The sequence below is a fragment of the Triturus cristatus genome, chromosome 6 (assembly GCF_964204655.1).
Source record: "Triturus cristatus chromosome 6, aTriCri1.1, whole genome shotgun sequence".
In the NCBI taxonomy this organism is placed as follows: domain Eukaryota; kingdom Metazoa; phylum Chordata; class Amphibia; order Caudata; family Salamandridae; genus Triturus; species Triturus cristatus.
This window is the reverse complement of record NC_140589.1, coordinates 1,034,925,322-1,034,950,565: the sequence shown is the minus strand read 5'-3', so window position 1 is coordinate 1,034,950,565 and position 25,244 is coordinate 1,034,925,322. Positions and strand designations below refer to the sequence as shown.

The 25,244-nt window shown below is 42.5% G+C and overlaps 1 protein-coding gene across 1 annotated transcript in view; it reads right to left on the bottom strand.

The window, feature by feature from the left end:
- The window catches only part of ARHGAP18 (Rho GTPase activating protein 18), a 730,387-nt gene extending 705,356 nt beyond the window's left edge, over nt 1-25,031 (bottom strand). The window contains exon 1 of the mRNA XM_085611821.1: nt 24,829-25,031. Coding sequence (XP_085467947.1) covers nt 24,829-24,941 — 113 coding nt within the window. The 5' untranslated portion in view covers nt 24,942-25,031. The remainder of the gene's footprint in view (nt 1-24,828) is intronic.
- Nucleotides 25,032-25,244: the final 213 nt, after the last annotated feature.

Sequence of the window (25,244 nt, the reverse complement as noted above, 5' to 3'; positions counted from 1 at the left end):
CCCGGCGTGACCCGGAAGTGAGGTAAAAGACATGCAAAATAGGCTAGACGCCCTACTTGCCTGTCATGAACTGCTAGAGACAAATTGTTTGTACATACCACAGTGCGGTAGATATAACAGATGCTGCGTATAGAGAATTTTTAGCGCATGAATAATTTAAAGCGACCCGCAAAGCAATGAGGGCCTTGGTAAGTTGAGATACTGATTAAAATGAAGCGGGCACGTATCTAGCAGCGGGGTCAGGATGGTACACGAAGTGTTAATCCATCATTGCATATGGGGGGGTGGGGGGGTTGGTTATTGTGGTTGCACTCACCCATGGATAAAACCACTAGTAGGGTTGTTTACCTAATACAGAAAGCGTCACCGAAACGCTCAAACAGTAAAAGAAGGGCAAATGGAGATGTAAATCGCCCATGGATAATTCAAAAGCTTGGTAGAGCAGAGGTTACTTAAAAAAATGTTTCAAAGTAGGGGGCGCCCATGATAAAAAATAATCATCGGTGTCCTGCTGCTGAGTATCGAAATCTATATGCAGGTCATACTGCAGACATTGAGTGGAAAGGGCCACGGTCAAGGGGGGGCACATAGTAAGGTACCAGTGGTTTCTGCAGCAAGGCAGAGACTTTCGCTTTGCCACAGAATTGCTTCTGAGGAAAAACTGTAATAATTTTCTGTTTTAAAGAAATACGTTGGTATTAAATCAATTTCAGATAAAATGACAATACTTAATCTGGTCTTCTCTTAGTTACTGGATAACTATCTCAGAGATGATGTTTGATCATACTGCTACGAACAAGAACTCAACTTAGGAGAAAATCACATTCCTGATTCGGAAAAAACTTTTATTGTTGATTTTGTTGTTATCCAGCATCTAAAAGTCTTTATTCCACAGCCACTTCCCAGGGCCGTCCTCCCAAATGTTGAACTGCACTTACCATTAGAAAGAGTTAAGATTATCCACGAGTGGAAGCGGATAGTTCAGCAGGCTCAGTATAAACTAGGGAAGTACAGGCTGTGACAGTGTCTATTCTTTGTAAAATTCACCCCCCCCCCCAAATATGCTTGGCCTTCTTCAGGTATTTTGTAACAGTGCTAGGCAAACACAGTGCCTCTATCACATCACTGCTAAAGGGACAAATTTATTTTTGAAAATCTAATAGCCGTATGAATATATGCATCACACTTAATACTTAAAGGTTTCATTAAGTATGTTGAGGGTTACTATTGACATATCCACCACATGCCATCTTCACCGAGTGGTATGACCCCTCTTAGACCTTCTGCATGAGCCTTCATCAGGCAAGGAACATGGTGCCCTTCTAAATAACACCTATACTATCTCCTTTTCTTGTTTCAGTAAAGAGGGAAGGAGACACTCACCAAAACATTGGTGGTTGTGGGATTTTCAACCGGAGTCACAAAATGCAGTCCCGGTCTACAATAAAGACATAGGGCATTGAATATAAAAATGAAACCCATGCAATTAAGTGATTTATGAATATGGTGGAGGTTTCCTTCCCTGACCGCATTTTAGTGCTGGCAAGGATCACGCTGATTCAGGCTACCAAATTACAGCTCACCTCCAATTTATGTAGCTCTGGCTCTTTACAGCCTAAGATACAGCACAGCTATAGGTTCTGAGACCAAACAGATAGATTACATACAAAGCATAGGCCACCTTGTGGTACATATATACAGCTCATATAGGGACTCGTGTTGCTTCAACTAACAAGTTATGGGTATAGTCTGAAGCCAATAGCATTAGCAATAGGGGCTACCTAAGGGATTGAGAGTCTGAGGGCCAGGGAGGTTTAGTGTTCCCATCCAGCTGACAGAAATACATGGCGCTTGTCTGTGGGGACTGTGACAAATGAAGGACCCCAAGGGGAAAATTCCCCAAAAAGTGTGATTTGACCTGGTGCAGCTCCACCACCACTCGGGCAAACTTCAGGTCTCAGCTCATCCACTGGACCATTCAAAGAAATTCATCATGCCTACTGAGACAGCACTCCAATCCTTTTAGGGGTGAAACGCCTATAGACATCAACCCTGTTGCTTCGGAATACCTAATATATTTCCATACCAATGGAACTCCTAATGTATTTCCATCCCTCTGCAGTGTAGCTATGTCTCTTACATCCACTGGTCTACCATGGAGCAGGCAGAGCACATGCTGTCCAAACTTAGAAATACTTGTTGCTTAGAGAAGTATGCCAACACCATTAAAACATAGTTTCTCTCTGACTTTGCCCACCTTTCAAGACGAAGCCTCACATATGGAGAACATTCAGAACCGGCCTTTATAATTTCTAATAAAATGCTCAAAGGCATGCTTTGTGTAGCTACATTATGTCACCCGTTCCAGCCAATAGTCAAGGCAAATGAAAAAAGTCTGTCTGAAAGAAGAGCTTTTCGTGCACGACTTCCCTTTTTGATGTTTTCAAGTAGGTGAGACTGTTATTCACTCAGAAAAAATTTAAATACATCCTACACAGGGAGGAAATCTGCAACTCATTTTTGCACTGTAGCATCATCCAGCAAAAGTATTATAATCAAAAAAGCATCTCTGTCCCTGCCATTTTCCCCATTTCATCTGTTAAACATCACCCAGCAATTCCCCTTAACAAAAGAGAACTCAAATACATTTAGGACCGAACTGCAAATTGTTTTTGAATGAAACCAATTATTGCATGATATTATGCCAGGAGAAGCCATGGGCTGGTTGTAATCATAGTCAACTTGCCGGAACAAAGACCTAGAGAAAATGCTGCCTTGATTGCTGATCCTATATTGAATGCTCTTTCCGGAGAATGTCCAACTAAAACAGACTTGACCAATATGAATAAATTTAACCCGAACAAAGGTGCAGCTCTCGGTGATCCCCATTGTAATTTGAAAGATGTACTGAAATGGTAGGAATTACATTAATTAAGGGATTGTTACCATATGCAGAACAGCTATCGAGAATCATACATGCCGGACACCCGAAAAAACGTCAGTCTGAATTGGTTTCTGTAGTAAGCTCATGTGTAGTGGTCAAAGACAATAAGAAGTAATCCACTGAATCTAAACCAATATCTTTGCAAATACACATTTTATGACAAACAGTCAGAGGGACATGCCGGGATGAAGGGGTGGCATGGAGAGCTCAGCAGGCAGGTAGGTAGGGCAAGGAGGTGGATTAGTAGACAAGGGTCAGGAGTGGGAGTGCGAAGGTTTGTTCCTAGTGGCAACTCATCATGTTTTAACTGCCATCAGCTGGGGCATAGTAAAAGACATTGCTCTAGCATATGCACTGAATCACTGAAATGACGGGATTTGTTCTAGTATGCTATTTGTTGAATTGGTGGACTACAAAATATTTTAATGTTTGCTCAATTACAAACCCTTGAAGGCATCAAAGCTTGCCTGGAGTATTGTACATAAACAGGAAAACAGGCTATATGTTTTTCCTAGGATTATTTTTTACTTGACACAGCATTAGGGACAGGGTGTTGGTGTTGTAGCACATCTATTTTTTTTGGGGGGGGGGTTTATATAGCACAAACTCAGTCGGAAGGTATCAAAGCGCTTTACATGAGCACCAGATGCATTACAGAAGGGCAAATTCAATACATGTCCATGCCTGACTCTAAAATGGAGGTCTGACTGCTAATGATCCAGATTGTGTAGCCCCTACCCGCAACTGCCATTGAGGATTGTGAGGGCTCCCATCAATCATGGACCCTGCATCAAACTGCAGATCTTCCCTTGACCATCCCCAGATTTTATCCGCCTACAGCGCAGCCACTACAGACTGCCCTCCCCCCCTCCCTCCACCACACCTACCAGACCACACCATACCATCATAGCCACTACACCAGACAATTCAGAGAGTCATTCACCCATGCTACCCCCCTCAACACATGCACTGATCACATTTCCAATACGATCTTAGAGAGCCACATGGATAATAACGTATCCACAACATCAGCCTCTCAAGAAAAGCTTGAATTTAAACCCAAATCCAAACCCAAATACCCATCCAATCCTACCTCCTCCCCTTTTAGCCATCACATCAACGAGACTCATGGAAAACACACTCCTCAGTACACCATACCTCAAACCCATCATCCGGTAACTATGCCCTGATTGAGTCTAGACTGGGGGAAATTACACATGTACTACAACAACTAAAATCTGACCTGCAGAAGCTAACAAGAATAACTACTACACTAACCCACAACATGAGGCCATCAGATACACTTGCCAGCAATAGTCCGACCCTTCATGACAAATGCCTACACCATGGGGATCATCCATTAAAAATCGATCAACTCCCAAACATCCCAGCGCACTAGTTGGTGATCCGCTCCCTTACACAACGCACCCTTGAGACCAGCCAGGACCAAAACCTCCCTATCTGACAATGACATCCATCACATTCTCCATACATACCAGAATGCACACCTTGACCTGTCACATAGTCTCAACCCCATCTCAACAATTATTTCAAATCCACACAGAGAACAGATACCAAACACCAGAGAGATAAACAAGTCCAACCTCAAACCAGTACCCATCACAGAGAAAACCACATTGAACACCAAACCCCACCTGAAATGCATACTCCTAAACTGCAGATTGGCCTGGAAACATGCAGCCGACATTGCTGGCCTCATCCTTGCCCATGACCTTGACCTACTCCTTCTAACGGAAACTTGGTTAAAGAACGATTGTGCACCAATCCTGGACATCCTAATCCCCCCTGGCTATGACACTGGAAGAGCCAATAGATCGGAAAGATCGGGGGATGCTTAGCCTGCATACACTGCATTAACCTAGTGGTAACTCAACCACAATCTATCAACTTGGACACGTGTGAATACCTAGGCATAAACATTGCGAGCAACAACAGTGCCCTATGTAAATTACACTTATTCTACCATCCTCCGGGCAACAATCTTGCATTCACCGAACAAATAATAGAAATCATCTCCTCCAACATGGGGCAACACTGCCCCCAAATCTTCCTCGGTGACTTCAATCTTCACTGGAACAACCACAACCACCCCACAGTTAACAGCCTAAAAGCCTTCCTAACTGATCTCAAACCAGTCCAATTCTGCGATAGCCCAACGCACATCCTGGGTGCAACACTGGATCTGGTCATTGCCAGGCCAAACTCCATCAGACTTAAATCGATCATCCCTTGAGACTAAACGGACCACCACAGCATCTCATTCCTCATAACTGAACCAACGAAGACTCAGAAACTCCAACTTAAGAAACCCAAACACTGGAAAATAAATACTTGCAACATTAACCGGAATGACCTAACATCCCTTACCAACAATTTTCTATCGCCACCAGCGGACCTCACAGATGTACATTAGCTCACAACCCACTGCAACAACTCGATGACTAACATTCTCGACACAGTGGCGCCCTTCAACTTAAAAGGCCCTCCTCTATAGACTCCAAGCCTTGGTACAATGGGAGCCTAAATGATCAATGATAAGACTAGCGGAAAGGACCTGGAGATCCGCACCATCGCTAGATCACCTTAAACAACTAAGATCAAGGAGGAGGAAGTAAAACAAACACATCAGTATCTCCAAAGCAAATTTCTTCAAAGATCAACTAAACAATGCTAGAAATCGACCAAGAAAATGATTCTAAATTATTAAACTTCAATCCGCACAACATCACACCCACTCCTCTGTAGGCCCCAACTCGCAACCCAACTGCAACACTTTTGCAGCCCACTTCTTAGAAAAATCCAAAATGACAGAAAAAGAGCTCCTTACAGCAAATGAACATCTCTCATTGTCTCCCCCACCTAACCCCATTGGGCCACAATCGGCACAAACACACATCCAGCATGATCTTACCCTAAAAAACAATGCATCCTGGAAGACTTTTAAAATCTTGGATGAAAATTGACATCCTCAAGTTAATAACAACACTCAAACCGTCAAACCACTTCTGCGATCTGCTTCCAGCCAAAGTTTTCAGCGAGATCAAAACTGCTCTTATACCCATCAGGACAAAGATAGTGAATGCATCTCTATCACAAGGAACCCTTCCAAGCTGCTTAAAAGAAAGACAGGTAACCCCTATTCTTAAAAAAAAGCACTGCTGACCAAACAGTTCCAGATAACTACCGTCCAATTTCCACTATTCCTACACTACCAAAATGGAGAAGTGTGTCCACTCCCAACTATGCAACCATATATCCCAATTCCACCTCATTCACCAATTCCAATCAGGCTTCAGGCAAAATCACAGCACGGAAACGGCCATACCCCACACCGTCGATGATGCTCTCAGAATACTAGATCAAAACGAATCCTGCCTCCTAATCCTCCTAAATCTATCATCAGCCTTCGATATGGTCAAACATATCAGTCTCCTAGACCTACTTGAACACAGAATGGGTTTATCAGGAGCTGTCCTGAAGTGGTTTGAGTCCTTCTCAGACAACCAAACTAAAAGAATCAAGATTAACCAATCGCTATCCTCGAACACACCCTGGGAGACCCGCAAGGTTCCGCCCTATCTCCTACCCACTTCAATCCATTCATGAAACCCTTAACCGAAATTCCGAAACCCTCCAATATCCACTACCACATGTACGAGGAAGATACCCAACTATACCTAAAAATATAATCGCCGGATGACATCCACCTACTCAACACAACTACACAAAAAAACCACATCTGGCTAACAAAAAAAACACCTCAAACTCAATGCGCTCAAAATTGACTTTCTTCTAATCACCCCACCACAAGGACAAGGTGACATAGTAAACTGGATGAAACACCTAACAACCCCCAAATGGAAACCTCACATTATCGATTCCACAAGATCACTGGGAATAATACTGGATAAGAATCTCATCATGAAGGAACACAACAGCACAGCCACCAGAGGAGACAACTTTCATATGAGCATTCTCTGAAAAGTAAAACCCTTCCTCAATGACAACGATCTAAAAACAGCCGCTCAATCATTAGTTCTACCCAGAATAGACTATGGGAATACAACCTTATGTGGCCTGCCGAGATCCAGCCTGGCTCCTCTAAGAGCCTCACTCAACGCGGCTGCAAGACTTGTCACTGGCTCCAGAAAGAACAACCACATCACCCCGGATATAAAGGAACTGAATTGGCTCCCTTATGAGGCAAGAGCACAGCTAAAAATTGCATGCATGACGCACAAAGCCCTGCACCTCAATACACTAAAATATCTAGCCAATAAACTCGAATTATCAGGCAATAGTAGAACTCTGAGAAGCACCAACACCCTGATATTGAAACCACAAAAAATTAGGAAAAATATAACCTACACAAACACATTCGCTAGCTTAGCACCGAGGATATGGAACGTCCTGCCCCAAGCAATCAGAATGAACCCCTCCAACACCTCCTTCAAAAAAAAAAGTCAAACTACTTCTAATGAATAAAACTCTCTCCTGATCCCAGCCCTGAGGCAAGTTGATACCAACCAGAAGCTGATCATCTACCAAGATGCGTGATGATCTCTAAACGAGAATGACTAACCCAATCCTGACCTTCAACAAGAACTTACAACTTACTTGATCTCATCTTAGATACTCATTTATATGTGACTAGCGCTCAACTTTTCTTTTGATATAACTTATGTAAAGCGCTCCGATACCCTCATTGGGTCTAGTCCGCGCTATATAAAACCTTATAAATAATTTAAAAAATCATTTTTTTAGGCACAGGAGATCACGTGACCACTCCAGCAGTTAGGTCACATCCTTTCCATTAACATTTATATGACCAAACAGTGGGTTCACAGTAGTTTCCATAAGCAAAACCTCGGAAAATTGGACCCTCAATAGAAAATTGCCTTTAGACACCAAAAGTAAAAAAAGGCTGTTTACAGGAGCTAACAAAACAGAAGACCTCAGAGAAGTATAAAAATCATTAAAAAGGTATGATCCAACGCGGCCCTGCAGCTTTCTGGGCATGGATCTCAAGCTGCACCTCACTGATGAGGCCCAGAATGGATTACTTGTGTTCCATTTTTGATGAGAGATAGTTTAGTAACTTGTGATAAACAGTTCCTACTGGAGCAGTTCTACGGTTAATTTGCATATGGTTTTACAGGTAAAAGCTGCCCTTTTCTTTTAATGAGCTCAAAGTGTAGATGTTATTAAAGAGAGAGTCGAAATCTACTTGCAGCCAGGCAGCCTAAAAAGATGGTGTACTCCAGCTGAACGCTAAAAAAAAGACAGAATTTTAACTGCCTACACCTCCCTCAAACTCAAAACACAAACCAGGTGGGCTGGGGCTATGCACAGCAGATATGATAGTCTGCCAGCAGCCAAACAGACAGGTCCATTGGTCAAGGCCAATTCAGGTTGGATTCAAGGGTGGATAAGAGGGATCTATCCATCTATCCATCAGCTCTGGCGGATCCATTGTGCCAAAATGGAGGTGGCCGCTCTTTCACTCATCTTGTGGCCTTTCATGTGAATGCCCTCCCTTTATACTTGAAACGAATCCCCAATCTTATGTTGTTTAGGCCCCCGAAAACAGTTCTTTCTCAGCGCTAACTGCTCTTTGCCTTTATATTCATTGCTATGCCCCTCCCACTGTTCAGTCTTGGAATGAGCAATGCCAGGGCCAGCCTTAGTGTTGGTGGCGCCCGGTGCGACAATGTTTGTTGGCGCCCCCCTATGACCACCTCTGTCACAGACTCCCTCACTACCACCCTTTAACAGTGCCCCTCGCCTCCATAACCACTTTCTTTCAGATGCATTAAATTAGTTTTATTGCACCACCCGTACCAGTGTAGGGTATCATTTTACATCACACAGACAAGAATACATATGTAGATCAGTATTTAGGAAATGCTACATAAAGCACAGGATTATGAGGTGTAAGAGTCACCTGTTATCCATACTGGTAGGCAGTACAGTTGTACTGTGCTTGGTCGGGAGAAGCACAAACTCAGAATTTAAAACTTAACACTATGGTTGGGGGTTGTTTTTACTAATAATAATGAATTTCTATCCAAATAAACCCTTTCTGCAAGATTAGGGTAATGAAAACTGGGGGGGGGGGGGGTGAATCAGAAAGCTCTAATCTATACCTTGCATTTAGCATTTAGCTCTTTGACGACAGTTAATAGCTCACTGCTCTAAATTAGATTTTTAACTTATAAAATGCAAGTAACAAAATGATCTGACAAAAGCACTAACCACTGACCTATTTATATTATATGCAATCTGTTATCTGCATAGTACACTTTCTTTGCAGTAAGCATATTGATCCTCTGTGCTACCTTACAATTAGTCAAAACTTCCTCTAGACAAAACTTCGCTTTAAATCCAGGAAGAACATTAATCACCTGGAGTTATCTTGACGTTTTTATGGTTTCCTGAAAATTTGTCGAGGCCGGAACACAGCAACGGGGGCTTTTATAACCTAATATACCTGCAAACCCAAAGTCAGCGCCCGGTGCGGTGGCACCGATCGCACCGCCCTAGAACCGGCACTGAGCAAAGCTATCCCATCGGGGAGGAGTTTGCGCGATTACAAATCACATTGACATGATATGTCCTAACACACCCTGGTCCCGAGGCAGGAAATTACAACAGAAGAAACGATCATCCTATAGATTAAATAGGGCCGTCCATACGTAACTTCCTCCCTTTATGCTGGAGGAAGGTTTCAGAGTGTGATTTTAGCTTTGAACTTGGCCTTTTGATACCGAGAGCGCGTGCAGTGATTTCTTATTCTGATAAACCTAGCGGAAGCCACTGTGCGTGACAAGTTGCTTTGTAACTGGCGATAAATGTATGTTGCCTTGGTCGCGCTGGAGTGAAATGGTTACGTTGTAATATAGAGAGAGAGGCCCCTTCCAGTAAATGATGGTCTCTTCCCTTGTTTTGTTTGCTGGGGAGTCTTTTGGTGTGTCACTTTGTAAAACACTTCATTTTGTTGCTGTATAGCTAGCCGGACACAGCAGGTTATTGCCAGCATAGTCAGTTGTATTTGGCTACTTTGTCCTTTTCATTTGGTGAAAGTTTCTCTTCGCCCGTTTTTCTGTTAATAGTAACAGTTTATGTAGGACTGCGGCCTTGAGGGGTTTGGTAAACACTGAGGGCACTAACTCATCTTTGCTCGAAATTTCAAGAGCTGCGTTTTTTGTTTCATTACTCCTATAAGTGCACATGCATCTCAAATGTAATGTTCTGAATGTTTGAACAGACTGCTTTCATGACGGTATTTTGTAATGGTTTGTTGGTCATAATTTAAGGGAGTGGCACTCTTAAGTGTCGGTAGGTTCTTTCTTACCAGTATTAGTGAGGGTTCAATTCCTTAAACTTTGGTTACAGGTCATCATGATTAATGATAATTACAAAGACCACTTGGGGAATAATGATGAGGAAAAAGAGAAAATGTTTTAAAAGAAAACTTTGTTAATTCCTCGACATCCATGTCAATTCACAAAAAATCGTTTTTATCTTAATTTATGAAAGTTGCTACTAACATAGGTAATTCTGTGTAAACACAATAACAAATTCTGTCCTTGTGCACTCGGGGCAAACAATTAGCAAACAGCAAGCTTATGGTAGTGCCAGACAATGTTTGTGAACAAAGGGAATTTGGGGCGGTTCAATTCTATTGGGGGAAATGGACTTGAAGTCCCTGTGCCATGATTCGGATATGGATATAAGTGGTGGTCAAACAAAAGACCATCTACAGACCTAAATGATTTATGCTTGGAGGACCTCCATGATGAGGATGATGGTCTTAATGTAGCAAAACATTTTAGCCACTATGGCTAAAATGAGGTCAGAGTGCCCGATGCCTACCATTACTGAAAAAAGCAGCTTCAACTTTAGCACTCGATACAAAAAGTGTAGCCTTTCTAAGCAGAGGGATTAGAGGCCCCAGAAAGGAGGTAGACAGAGCCTGGGCTTCTTGCCAAGATACATTGTGAGATACTCTGGGTCAGTGCTTAATTTGTAAAATATTAAGTGCCAGGGCTCTGACCAGGAGGCCACTGTAGCTTGGACCATCCATCGCCCCTATCATCGCTGCCAAAACACCTACTAACCATCTCTCTCACATGTAAATGCGTCTGTTCAGGTTATTCCAGGTCCCCAAAGCTAAAGGAATGTCTGGGGAGGCAGGTATTAGTGATTTTTTTAAATGTATTTTGTTCCCTAAACAGCTCTTATACTTCTCCCCTCTAAATTACACGACCAGCGCCACCTTGTGGCAGGCTGCACTAAGTGTGGTGTTGGCAATTAGGTGCCGAGCACCGGAAACCAATTAAGTGCCGGTGCTTAGCACCGGAAAGCTCCGGCTCAAATTAAGCACTGCTCTGGGTCCTTTAACTAGAATTCCTTGTGTAGTTGACCAGGTGAGGAACTCAGGGTTACCCCTCGATCCTGAGGTAATATCCAAGTGGGCCTAGAGGGTGTTTGGCTTCTTAGGCAATGTGAATGCAGGTCTGTCCTATGAATGAAAGATCTTTGATTAAATAAGAATCCTAAATTGGGGGCATCAGCAGGGTCGGAGGTTGGCCTCAATTCTCAGGGTTGTCTCTATAGAGAGACACATTAATTAAAGAGATTTTCCACTCTAGACAACCCTCCCTATCTCTGGAAAGATCATCCCTCTTTGATTAAGTTATTTGGTTGACTTTCCAACAGGGCTACAGGGGTAATTTTTCTGGAAAGTCACATTTCTTCAGGCCTTCCTACAGGTGCCAATTCAGATACTCCAGGCCGATGTTCCTCCCCCAAAGCAGGAGAAGACGTTTCAGCTTCAATGGCACACAAACAATGGGAGGGGAGATTCAAGGTAAGAGTCTTTCCTCCCCCTTGCGAACCTTTAAGGCAAATTATCCTTTCAGTGCAGGAAGAGGAGCATAATTAACAGTACCCATTTTTAACAGCCACAGGAAGTATCTCCATTTCCTGTGGCAAGGACAAATGTACAGGTTCAGATCACTTCCTTTTGGCCTCTCCTCCGCTTCTTGGTATTTCACCAAGTCGATGTCAGCGGCACTCTGGTTCTTATGGTTGAGGATGATGATCTATCTGAATTGCAAGATTTTTCTGGGTCAGAAAAAGGAGCTCCTACTAAGTCACGTTCAGGAGGCTAGAGATCTAACACAAGGGTTAGGATTGATAATAAAACATAGAAAGGTCAGGCTTGATACCATCAAGAAAGATTGACTTTTTGGGGTTTCTTGTGGACTCAGACTAAGGGGTGGTAATGCTCCTAGATCTGAAATTAAAAATAATCAGAAAAGGCATTGAAGACGATGTTAAATCAACCCTCAGAGTTCCCTCAGACACATTGTAACGTCAATAGGCCTTCTCTCATCATTCATTCAGGTAATCTTCACAAGACACTTTTTTTACAGGACATTACAGAAGTTTAAGGTAAAGCTATTACAAAGGAGCTGGAGTTATTCACAGATGGCTACTTTAGATCCGAAATAAAGAGCAATAATGAGTTGGGGGTTAAGCCACATTGATGTCTGAAACGGACGGGCTATCTTCTCAACATACCCAGATTTAGTATTAGAATCAAATGCAAGTCTCTAGGGAAAAGAGGAGAAACATGTGCAGCATATTCTCAACTGGAGGAAGATGATTACGGAAGGAGACCTCAATGCACATAGTTTAAAACTTATTGCATGATCCTTTGTAATCCAGAGTCTTGTAAAGGGCAAGGTAAAGTGTGCAGTCCTACTTGACATGGACAATCTGACTGCCATTAGAAGGATCATCAAGATGGGGAGGACAAGGTGAAAACCACCAGCAGAGTTAGCCGCGGTACAGTGGGTGCTTTGTATCCAGCATGGGACATCCTTGGTAGCAGAGTATCTTCTGGGACCATTCAAAATGGTAGCGGGACGGTACTTCAGGAAGCTCTGCAACAGCAGTGAGGGGCGTTTAGATTGGAAAGTTTTCAGAACCTTGACCAAAGTTTGAGGCTTGTGCAATATAGATCTAGTTGTTGCAGACTGAAGGATCAGCAGAAGAAGTTGCCTGGATTTCTTTTGTTCTTTTTGCTATTGTGTTTAACAAATTGTTAATAAACTTTATGAACTCATCAAGAAAAGAGGCAGTTACATACAGACTGCCTTTCTATACTATCAGTTACTTGTTCCTCTGTTGTCATTTCCTGCATGGAGGAGCAGGATTATGGGGGTTGTAGTGCAGTGCTTTTACATGCTTTCAAAATAAATTTTAACAAAAGGAGACTGCACAATTCTCACCTCTTTTGTCTCTGCTAAAAGCAGGACTCTCCTTCATCAGCAGGCTGGGAAATACTGCAATTAGCTTTCCCAACATGCTCTAAACCTCTGCTTCTCTTTGAGCACAACTGAAGGTAAGAAACTCAAGGCAGTGTCAGTGTGTTGCTGTAGCATTCTGAGAGACCACTTTTTTAAGCAATCAGAACAGTACCCTCTGTTAGGAACACTGTGACTGTAACCTGCAGCCAAGAAGAGCAGCCCCGGGTGAAGGGATCCAATGCCCGTGGGGAGCAGTAAGTAATCTGGTAGTGGTCCGAGGATTGCTGATGGATACCCCCTGCTAAAACTTATGTTTTGTATTTAATTTGCAGCAGGCAAAAGCAGATCCCCTAAAAAGGCATTTTTTCCCTATGGATTTGCTTCGGTTTACCTCAGACGAATACAAAAAAAACTCGGTTCTACTCAATGCACATTTTGCTTGATCCTACAAAGTTAATGTTTAATACGTGCATTAACATCAGGCTTTAACGCTTGATTGGTGCAGACCAACTTTGGAAGGTGCTGGAAGCAATGAACCAGGCAGGCAGCATTATATCACTGCAGCTCAGAAGGTTTCCTCAGCTGCATTTTCTGACCGTCTGCTATTCCTCTGCATTCCGTGTATATTGTAATATTTCACTAACCAAATGGATATGTAAAAGGTGGAGCCTCAAAGTTCAAGCAACAGCTACTAGCCTCACAACAGCATTTGCTATTCACAGGAGGTCCAAATAAGGCAAAAAAGTTATTCATTATAAAAGTTTGCTGCGACTGTAGTTGCGAAAGTGAGAGCGGGTGTATACAATTTTCACAATGGTTGTGCCATGTTGCTTAATGTGCTAAAAAACAAATCCTTAAAAAGGGAATGTTTCATTTCCAAATCCTGCATCATATTTGTAGTATGTAAAATACGTAGAGGCACTCCAAAAGCATGAACTTTTGTATTACACATTTGTTTTAAAATAACCGCCACGTTTAATTTGAAAATGAATCTATACCTTGTAAAGAAAAGAACACTCAAGAACCTCTGGGCCCTATATTAATAAAGCAACTAATGAACTCCAAAAAACAAACACGGAATGCAAACAGACGGATTTTTAACAATTTGTGAATTTTTAAGTGGTCTGGCTGAATGTGCAGGCTAAGTGGAAGTTATCCTAAAAGAAAAAAGTCTTTTAGGATTTGCCGTTCAAACAAAAATAAAAAACAGAGCAACACAGCACTTCCTAAAAAAGCAAATATTGTGCAAAATGCGCTCGTTTCATGTCCAGTTTTAGAACTGCTTATTTGCAAGAAGCAAATAATAGTAAATCTAATTTTTACACAAAGGTCTACCATACATGTATTCTAGTATGCTAAGTATTGGGACGCCACGAAAGACACACAGTACAGGGATTCCCCAGACAAATCCACGGACACGTGTTTCATCTCCCTGGGATCTTTAAAGCTAAGAGGTCGGTAGAGGAAAACGGCTCCGCCCTTGAAAAGAGCGTTCTAGCTACATTTGACGCCGAGGTGCCTCTTACACACATAAACAGGTGTCATCGACCATCTGTTCCATGTATAATACACTCTTGAAACAGTCAAAACAGGCATGCAAAAGACTTGAAAAGCAATGGCGTAGGTCAGACTCAAAAGAGGATAAAAAGTGTTTGAAGCCCTCTCTGAATAAGGACAAAAATGGAAATAGCTAAAGCTAAGGCAGAGCACTATGCCAACCCCATTCTGAATGCCTCCAATAGTGCCAAGAAGGTCTTCGATATCTTGCGGACCGGTCACATCCCGAATGCAAAATAATCCAACATTGTCCCTTTGCAAGTTCTCTGTGATAACATTGTAGACTATTTTGTACTGAAGATCAGTATCGTTTTAGAGGAAATTGGAGGTTCTTCCGAACAGACAAGGTTGAGTCAGACTGGATCCTATCCAGATGGAGGTACAGAATCAGCACCTTCTACCTCTCTCACTAATGCTCCCCCTGGCCCAAAGTGCTTTTAATATTCATGGCGGGATTAATTCGATAAATGCATGCTTTTAAAGACTTAAGACGTTTGACCTATTTTCTGATGATTTCTTTCAGACTACAGCTCTATTTCATCTTGTTACGCTCTGGACCCTTTACCACTTAGGGCCTGGAACGAGATGGCTGATGAGTTGATCCCCTCCAGACTGTTGATTTGGAACCAATCACTGGAGTCCAGTGTCTCTCAGCAGTGGAGAGGGCCATAGTCACTCCTTTGCTGGAGATACTGACAGCAGATTCATTGGTTTTCAGTAATTTCATGTCAATATCTCTTCTCCCGTTTCCAGATAAGAAACTTGACCACCTGGTCCGCAGGAAGTGGTCTTGCTATTTGGAAACCCATTCTTTGTTCGAAGAAGAATGTGCTTTTAGTCCAGGGCATGGGACTGAGACTGCCTTCCTTACGGCTATAGATGACCTCCGGTTAAGGGTGGAAGGGTGGATAGTGGCCAATCTACAGTTTTCATAAAGCCCAATCTATCACCCGCCTTTGATATGGTCAACCACCAGATCCTCCTGAATAGATTTTCAGCAATGTGAATTGGTGGGACCGTATTGAAGTGGATAAGTTCATACTTATCGGATAGGCACCAGGTGGTTGCCCTGCCCCCCTACTGCTCCGTTTTCAAATCTGTCCAACAGGGAGTTCCTCAAGGATCTGTTCTCTGTTGGATCCATTTTAATGTTTATATGAAACCACTTACCACCCTGATTAAGGATCAGAACATCAATCTAGTTAACTATGCTGAGGATACGCAGCTGATTCTGTCCATAAGCGATAAACAGCAAGATGCTTTTGACTCCTTTCATAACTGCATGTCAGACGTGGTCAAATGGTTGAATGCCAACAAATGTAATGGGGATAAAACAGAATTCCTCTGCTGCATGGCAAATAAAGTCCCCATTATACTTTCCGTCAATCTCTGGCCACTCCCCAATAAACAAGAGCTGTCCTTACCTAATACAGTACGCAATCTTGGGGTTACATTAGAAGATAAACTTTCCCTGGAGCAATATGTAAACAAGGTAGCCGGGACATGTTTCACAATTTTGCAAGGTCTTAGAAAGATTTTTTCTCCGTTACCCTCTCGAGCCAAATCTCCTATAGGGTGCAGTGTTATCTTGAGCAGACTGGATTATTGTAATACACCGATACTTGGCACAACTGATTCTCTTCTTAATAGACTATATTGAGTACAAGCTTCCACTGCCAAACTGGCATTAAACAGATCTCACAGAGCATCTGCATCAGAGGCAGTGAAAGAACTACATTGGCTCCCTCTGAAACAAAGGATAGCTTTTAAATCTTTATGTAGTGTCTTTAAGGCTCTTTTGTACCGTGCCCTTGCAACAGAGCATTAAGAAATACACTCCAGGACAGTGTCTTCGCTCAGCCCCAGCCAACCTTCTTTGTGTTATGAGATTTCGCAAGGCTTTACAGTTAAGGCATCTCAACTTTGGAATACACTGCCAGCTGCCCTTAGGGCCTCTACCGATCTATTGTGCTTTAGGAAGGCTTTGAAGACCTGGCTTTTTCCCAAGTAATTCTACTGGCTATGTTAGCCTATCCTTACTCTCACTGCTGGTCCCATCTAGGTGAAGTGTATAGCGCCAGGATACCTGTAAGGTGACAGCTGCACTCTAGAAATCTATTAAATAAAATTAAATTAAATTGAATTCCAAGTTGGATGTGACTAGCTGGAATGACAGAGGAGCGTATTCACTCAAGCTTGTACCACAGGCCGAGTTGTAATCATGCGGCTGCATTGAGAGCACGATAAGGCTAGAAGGTGGGCAACTATTTACAGTGACTTAACAGGGATAAAACATGATGGCCAGTATTTTAAATGGCTTTTTTTTTTACTGATGACCCAGCACAGTTAGGTTTGGTTTTTGATATAGTACGTTCCCTCACCTACATATTGTAGGTGGGATTTTTAATGCAATTCCTTCTGAGATAGACCCCAGCAAAAGAAAAATGTGGCTAACGAGCAAGGGAGAGAGAAAATACATTAGGTGATGATTGGAACCTTGCAGTTTATTGCCCTGCAGTAACCTCAAACACCCCGGTCAATAAGGTACTCATAGACCATTTAAAAGAGCCATTCAACTGTGTGGCCTACACCATTGATTACTCCTGTTTCACTGCTCTGCACTGCCGAGAGACTTTTACTGTATGTATGCAATATGCTTTTGTCATTCTAGCGGCCGGCCGGGTGGTTGTAGGCCCATACCTGTAACTTTTACAAACTGCAATAAACGGTTTCAAAAAAAAAAAAAAAAGAGCCATTCAAGCCTTGATTAATGTCCAGCTAATAAGTATTAAAAATGTAGTTTGCGCCTTAACTAATCCAGCAATACTGTTCAATCATGTGCCTATACTGAGGCACATCCAGTCGAGCTAACCGGTCAATAAACATGCAGCCAAAAGATGGTGATTTGAGAGAGTTCTACGGCTAGATATGAGGGAAGGTCCTCCAATTAGACCCTCTGTTGAAGTTATTATTGTTTAATGAAAAATAATAGTTAAAATAGTTGTTTGTGTGAGTTTCATAGCTCCTTGTGCTGAAAATAGTGAAGCGACACAAAGAATTTTTAATGCGTAAAGAAGTTCTATAACTGTCTTATTACATGAGTGGTATTACCGCAAATACATTTTGGCTGTGCATCCTTAATAGAGATAACAAAAAACTGGAGTGGGCTCTCATCTAGGACCTGTCATAGGTGGAAAAGTGTGGCATGTGGCTACAGCATAGTACATTTCCCTGCTGAGATTAAGTGCATGAGGTATGAAATCCAATCTGTCCACCAACTGTGGTGCCACCTGTAAAGAAGGTATTTCCCAAGCGGAACCATGTGATGCGTGACAACTTCATCTAGTTCAGGCATAGTGAGTCCCACTCTAAATGAAACAATTGTTTTGTCTATTTTTTGATAATGTCATTTTAGAAACCATGGCAAATTATTTTTTCTTCTCACGTATTTAAACAAAATGAATCTCCATACAATGATTAATCATAGTGCCTTAAACCCTATTCTTCATTAGCATATCATTTGATCTTCCCATTGCAGGGAGCACAAATCTGTGGCTAAAATCGAAATTCTTCCAAAAACAACTTTAGTAAACGTTTTTATTTTTGCACAGCGAAAGCTGTGAGAAACATGCTATTCGTTTGTAAACGTATTTGGGACTGGCCGTTTTATTATGTGCACGTTCTGAAAATTCATTTAGCATTTTTGCAAAAGTTAAGTACATCTGTTCCTAAGGGGTAACTTAAAATGAATCAGTGATTTAACTTAACTATTATGGGTGAAAGGAAAACAGACGGATTATCTTTTCCGATCAGAAAGTCTACCAATATATATGCATATTTTAGTTTATTTATTTTTTAACTGAAAGTGAATTGTCTTTTGTTGGGTGTAAGCAGGTTTCCAAATCATGTGTGTTTTTTTTAAAGTTTTTTTTTTACTTTGGATTTTGGTTCGGCAGTTTTTCATTTCTAGCGAGAAAGCCAATAGGTCTGTATTAGAACTGAAAAGTCTCTTGATTGATTCATGAGTTTGTGTATGTGAGGGAAGGGGCTTGGGTGGAGGTTATTGCACATGGCTGGGTATGCGAATTTACCAATGAATCATTGGGTGGATGAATGAATCCATGACCACATTTATGACTGACACAGTACATATGTGGTAAGTTAGAGGATGACCAAACTCACAAATTAATGTGGAGGGACATTCGGTTATAAGCCATACATACTGGAGCAGCCAACATTTATTTGGTAAAGGCAGAGCTCTAGGCGAGGGTAGACACCGTCTACTCACTATTTTCAGATGATAGACGGCACCTACCCTCCTGCAAAGTTGGCCACTTTCAGCTGAATGCCACTTTCTTTCCTACTTCTCCCAGAATTCAAAGAATTATGCTGAAATCGTTCCGGTGTCATATTCGGACACTGGGACACTTTCAGCAGCGCCTGCACTTTATCTGCTTTTGTTCAGAGCATCAACATGCAGGCAGGGAAGGAAGGGGCTGATCAGATTCCAGCTTCGACCAGAACAGAAGCCGGAGTTAAGGGGCCATTAGACCTCCTTCTATTGGAGTATCTTGGCTGGGAGCTATCGGGAGCCTCACACCTAGAAGCAACGGAGGGGAAACAAAGGCTTGCAGTTTGCTAGCACTTGACAGACACTTAAGAGAGAAATGCTTTTGACTTTGTTCAGTACCTGTATACAAATGTCAGATGCGTTGGTCGCCCCAGCATTTACACAAATAACAATTTAAATACCGCTATTTTGTTTTATTTCTTTTGTAACACTTTTGCACTATTCACCCCAATGCCTTATCCATTTACATAAAATAAAAATCAGTCATCTGCGTGTTACAAAATGTGCTTTGGAAGAGACATTAACAATCTATGCTATTTTGATTCAAGACTAGGGAAAACATAGACCTCTTCAGAAAATACGGTATTTTCCAGTGTTATCTCATCATTATTGTTATTCCTCGAGATTTAGCTCGCACACAAGGATTTCTGCAGCAGGTGCCTTAACCCCATAAGATATTTTAAAATGCAGAACAGATTTACAGCCACGTTTTTCCCTGTTAATTTATTGGTAGCAGGGTTTAAGAAAAAATAAATGTATATGTTGAGGCCTAGATTTTGCGTCGGGGTTGCGTCAATATTTGGCACAACCCCAATGCAAAATCTAATTTGTTAAATATTGTAATGCGTTCAAATGTACTCATGACAGACCTGCTAATCATATGTGAGGTCTTAAGATCTAATGTCACTTCTTGTGAGGTCATAGGTTGTGATGCCCCTTCCTGTGATGCCACATGCAATGTCACGTGCCTTGATGTCACTTCCTGTGATGTCACACCCATTCTGCCTAGCTTTGGTGAGTTCTCCCCAGTTCCTTTTTCAGGACTTGAGCATTGATTAAAGGCTTTAAAATCTGAACTCGATTTAAATAAAAGGTGCACAGTGCAAACAAATGATGCCATATATTGACGGTGTATACACGTCTCATTGAGAGCGTGCCTTAGGCAGGGGCGCAGCAAGCACCAGTGTGGAAGGGGAACAGGAGGGATATACCTACAACCACTTCCACTGGAGTGTAGGCCTAGTGAGAGAGTGCAGCATCTCCCAGACAAGGAGATTGCAAAGGAACTCTGAGGAGAGAAGTGCAGGCAGACACTGCTGGGGAGCAAGGGGAGATCCAGGGACAGGTGCAGCTACATCACAGTGCTATGAAAGCACTCTTTTTCTATATATTAAATAATGTTACATGAGTCACAGGTCCTGATGCATGTTATCAGATGCTTGTGCATTGGAAGAATTTTCGTTTGCTAGACCTAGGTGTAGATGGTTTTTGATGCGAGATGTTTAGCATTTTTTCTTGTGCAGGCTAAATGAGTTTGCATATAATGCATTATTTCCTGCTGCTCATGTTATAATAGCCAGTGACTTATTTTTCCTTTCCATGCAGCGCAGCAGATATAAACCTGCTTGCAGATTGACCTTGAGCAGGTTCTATGCCAAAGGAATTAAAAATATATAGCGCAGTTGCCCCAGTAGGTTTCCCAACCAACTAATCAAAGCATCACTTTCTGTCCTGTGTAACCAATGCAGGGCCGGAGCTGACTCCACTCCCACTTACTCCTTAGACCTTAGTGCATGGAAAAAAGTATAAAAGATCCAAACAATTGGAGGGTTAGACGTCTGGCCAGTTGCAGGGAAGATATGCAGAAAACTGGGGCTCTCGTTTGAGGCCTACTGGCATTCAGGGGTGCAAGTGGCTTTACGTGACTCAGCAAATTTTAGAATCTATTTTATGCTAACAAAGCACACTGTAAACCAGCTAAATAGGATAGAATTGTGGATTTTACCAATAGGTAAGGAATGGGCAAAGAACAGTGTTTAAGGTTGGCCTAGTTTCCAACCTTATTTGATTTTTGGTTGATGGAATATTTTTTATGATGATAATCCATATTTATATCCATGATTTATACGAGATCACATAATACATTCTAATGTACTATACAGTACCAATCTTCATATGTATACTATTCCTGGTGTTTGAGTGGGGCTTGACTACATCTCCTCCAGATGAAAGAGACTCGCTGACAAGTTTATCGTACTCCTAACACCCTTGTTTCAAATTTTCACTGGACCAGAGTGGATAGGTTAAAGCCACCTGCTAATTTTCCATTTACTTGAAAAACTATTTGTATCCTTTTAAAGCCCAGACTTCTACTGGTTGCGTAGCCTAAAATCTTGGGATGGCACAGCAGAAGGAGAGTTGCAGCCATTCCGAAGGTGCAGAGATCCCAGGGGTGCACAGTCCGTTACAGCCTCCTTGGGTGAAGCCAGGGTGGGGCAGAGAGAAGGGCATTGATACAGCTATCGTTCTCTAACCAAGAGACAGCTGGACTTTTTCAGCATGTTGTACCTCCATTTCAATGTATGCTCCGGTGAAAGGTGGGAGAGCGGGGCACACAACTGGAGGACACACACAAAAGAGTGAAATGCAGTTCAGGGCTCAAACTACCCAGCTTCTGCCTGGTCCTTGTAGAGCTGCCTACACTCACCCTCAAGCATCCGTAACACATTCTTTATCCAATGTTACAAGCACTCTTGAACAGTGGAATGGATGCCACTAACGTTTCTGCCAACATTTCATTCAAGCTCCGCCGCAGTGGAGTGCCAAACCTTGTGCTACTCCCTGCCACCATTCAGTGTGGTGCAGAGCTCGCCTGCCAGAAAGAAGATGTCTCAGGACAGACTAAATGACAGCCGCCCCATCAAGAAGATTTAACGAGAACAGGAAGACAGTCACCTTGAATCAACACTCAATGCAAATGCAATCACAGGAGTGCGTGAGAGTAGGAGATTGATAATGCCTCTAATGCATCTGTATCAATCAGTTAGGAAAGCATAAAGAGGAACAAAAAGGAGTTAAAGTATTTCAAAAGTATTACAGATGCTTACAAATATGTTTACTGAGACAAAAGTTTGCATTTGGAAATTCAATTCTGCATTTAAAGCAGCTTTTTATTGACATGAAATGTAATATCAAATATTTGCCTCAACAGATACCAGCTTCGGCATGGCTGTACAGTACACAAATATGTTTGCACAGTTTGCCCTGTGAATAAGATACAAGTTAATAACTCTTAGTCACCGCTAGAGATAAGTAAAATGAATGGGCAGCAGCTCCACGGCACTATGAGGGGCTCAATCATCTACTTCGGTTATTGTGTCATCACTTTCAACTGGCAACCATCTCAGTGGCATAGACCACTCTTTTAATCCAATAAGGAAGCTTGCTTCTCGTTGAAATGATGAGCAGTAAAGATGGCTTCTCGAGGTTCGCTCGCTGCAGCGCAGTGACATGAGCCAACACTGCTTAAAGTATGGCCAAGGGAGAAGGAGATGGGGCGGGTGGTAGTGGCTCTCCCTTACACAACCTCTCCTGGGAGCGGGAGAATTGTCGGAGGTGCTGCTGCAAATGCCCAGATGCACTATTTTGTCAGGCAATCTGCACTGTAAAATGGACACATTGGCAAAATACCATTGCCACATTCAAATTATGAAATACATATTAGACAAGCAATGCTAGAGGGGTCTTGTTATGTTGAAGGCATGGCATCTGGCAGCAACAAAAGCTGTTTGCAGCCAGGCTTAAAAAACGATTGGATTTGCTCTTCATACCTCACAAAAGCACATTTTAGGCTCACCGTACTTCATTTGTTGTGAATATATATTAGGATACACTTTTACTTGAAGCTCATATTGTTGTTTCAGGTTGACAACTGAATAACACTGTCTAAGCTATAAAAGGAAAGAAGGCCTACCTCTGAGTTGGGACAACTTTGGAAATCTCAAAGTTACCCATGTCAGGCTATGGTAGTCATATGTTAGGCAATAGTACTCCACCCGCATATGGTACTTGCAGTATTATTGCTTTCATCATAAATTCAGAACTACAGACAAGTGAATGCAAAGAAAAAGGCAGGTCTGAGAGATCTCTGTGGCACACCCTTTTGTTGTTCAACACCGCAGTTTCAAAACGTGTTACATATGAGAAATTAGAAATTTCAGACATAAACACAACTCAAACATAGAAATGTACCGCATGCACAATAAAAACCCTGACATGCCAAATTTAAGGAGGGCAACCATGCAATAAGTATATTTCCAACATATAGCCAAATTCCTGTAATCTGAACCAGTTTTCCGTGCACAGATTGCACACCGCGTTGTTGTAATTTGAGTTTACTTTAAATAACTCTTAAAGATTACAATTTAAAACGAATCTGCAGCACATGGTCCAGTGCACAGTCTTGGTTTGCATTTGCAATATTCAGACAGTCTCGTACCTGATAGAGTGCACAAGAGTGATTCGTTGAGACACCTTGACCTGAGAAGCATCGGTGCACCTTCTTTCCACTTTTTTGGCATTTTGTGGGATTTTCAATCAGCTGCTCGTACAGTTTTAGATTTTTGCTTTACGTGTATTTTTGTGTGGTTTTTTTACGGTTTTTATATAGCGCTAGCTTGGACCTAGTGCATTACCGGCGCTTTACATAAGGCTCAGATTACCTTACATAAGGTCAGATTCCGTTTTTCAGGCATTGGAAATAGAGTGATTTGAGTATTCAGGATTTGTGGTCCCGGTTTTATAGTGGAATAAGCGGGACTATAGTTCCCATAATGCAAAGGCAAAAACCTGAATTAACTGAGCTGGGAAACTTAAGAGCTCTGGTACCATAAACCTCACCCTTGCCCTGTACGAAACTGGCCGATGGACAGAGACGAAAAGGTGGTATAAAGAAACACAGTGGAAAATATTACACATGATGTTCAAAGGTCACAAAGACACAGCCACATAAAGAAACAAAAAGTTACTCCAGGAAAGATGCACTTTGTAACTAGGGACGAGAAAGCGTTTACTCCCAACAATAAATACATAAACCAATTTTAGACGATATTCCGTGTGCACCAGCATGAAAGAGCAACTGAGAGAAAGGACATTTTGGCCATGCACATGTGCACTTTCAATCCGCACATGCATTCGGTCTTCATCAGCCGATTAGTTCCTAATTAGCTGATTAGTTCCTTCCCTGTGTGTTCTGCATTCCATGCGGCATTGTCTGAACATCAAAAATGAAACCGCGAGTGGAAGGAAAAATGGACGCGCCCACAGACGGTGTTGACATTAATTATGCACGTTACCTACGCAGGCTTACACATCAAACGGCTACTAATTGCATGGATATTGGGTATTACTTTCTCAATTACTTGTTGCAAAAATTATGGTGGGAGCCACAGGCGCAGACAAGCCCTTCCTTTCAATAATGTAAGTGCATTAGACTTTGAACGTGTGGCCCGCCTTCCTCCACAACAACACAGCCCCTCCCGCGAGACCCAGGCGCGCGACAGGTGGCCGCGGCTCGGACTGGGCTGCTCGCAGCTGTCCCTGCTCCCGTAGGTCGGCCCGCGCCGTTGTCGCCTTACCTTCCCGGTGACGCTTGCTCATCTCTCTTGCCGTCTTGGCCAGCCTTGCCGTGGGTGCTGCTCGGGTGGTAGGCCGTGAGAACAACTTCCGAGGAGTTAGATAGCCAGTTCATGGTGCGACGAGCATAATTTCTGCAACTACGCGCTGAAGGGAGAGACGGGAGAGTAAGTTCCTGTCTCGCCTGGCAACTTGGCTCATTAGCATCTGTCAGCGCCGCCCCTTGCTAAGATCTTGCTGAAATCCACAGCAAGAGGCGGAGCCACACACACGCGCCCATGTATACCGTCTCCTCACTTACAGCTATTGTATGACTCATGACTTGAGAGGTTTGTTGCTTGGAGCTTCGCTCGGCACTGATAATCCGGCGTTTTACAGTTTTATGTGCGCGAGAGTCTGCACTGCTAAACGCTCGAAT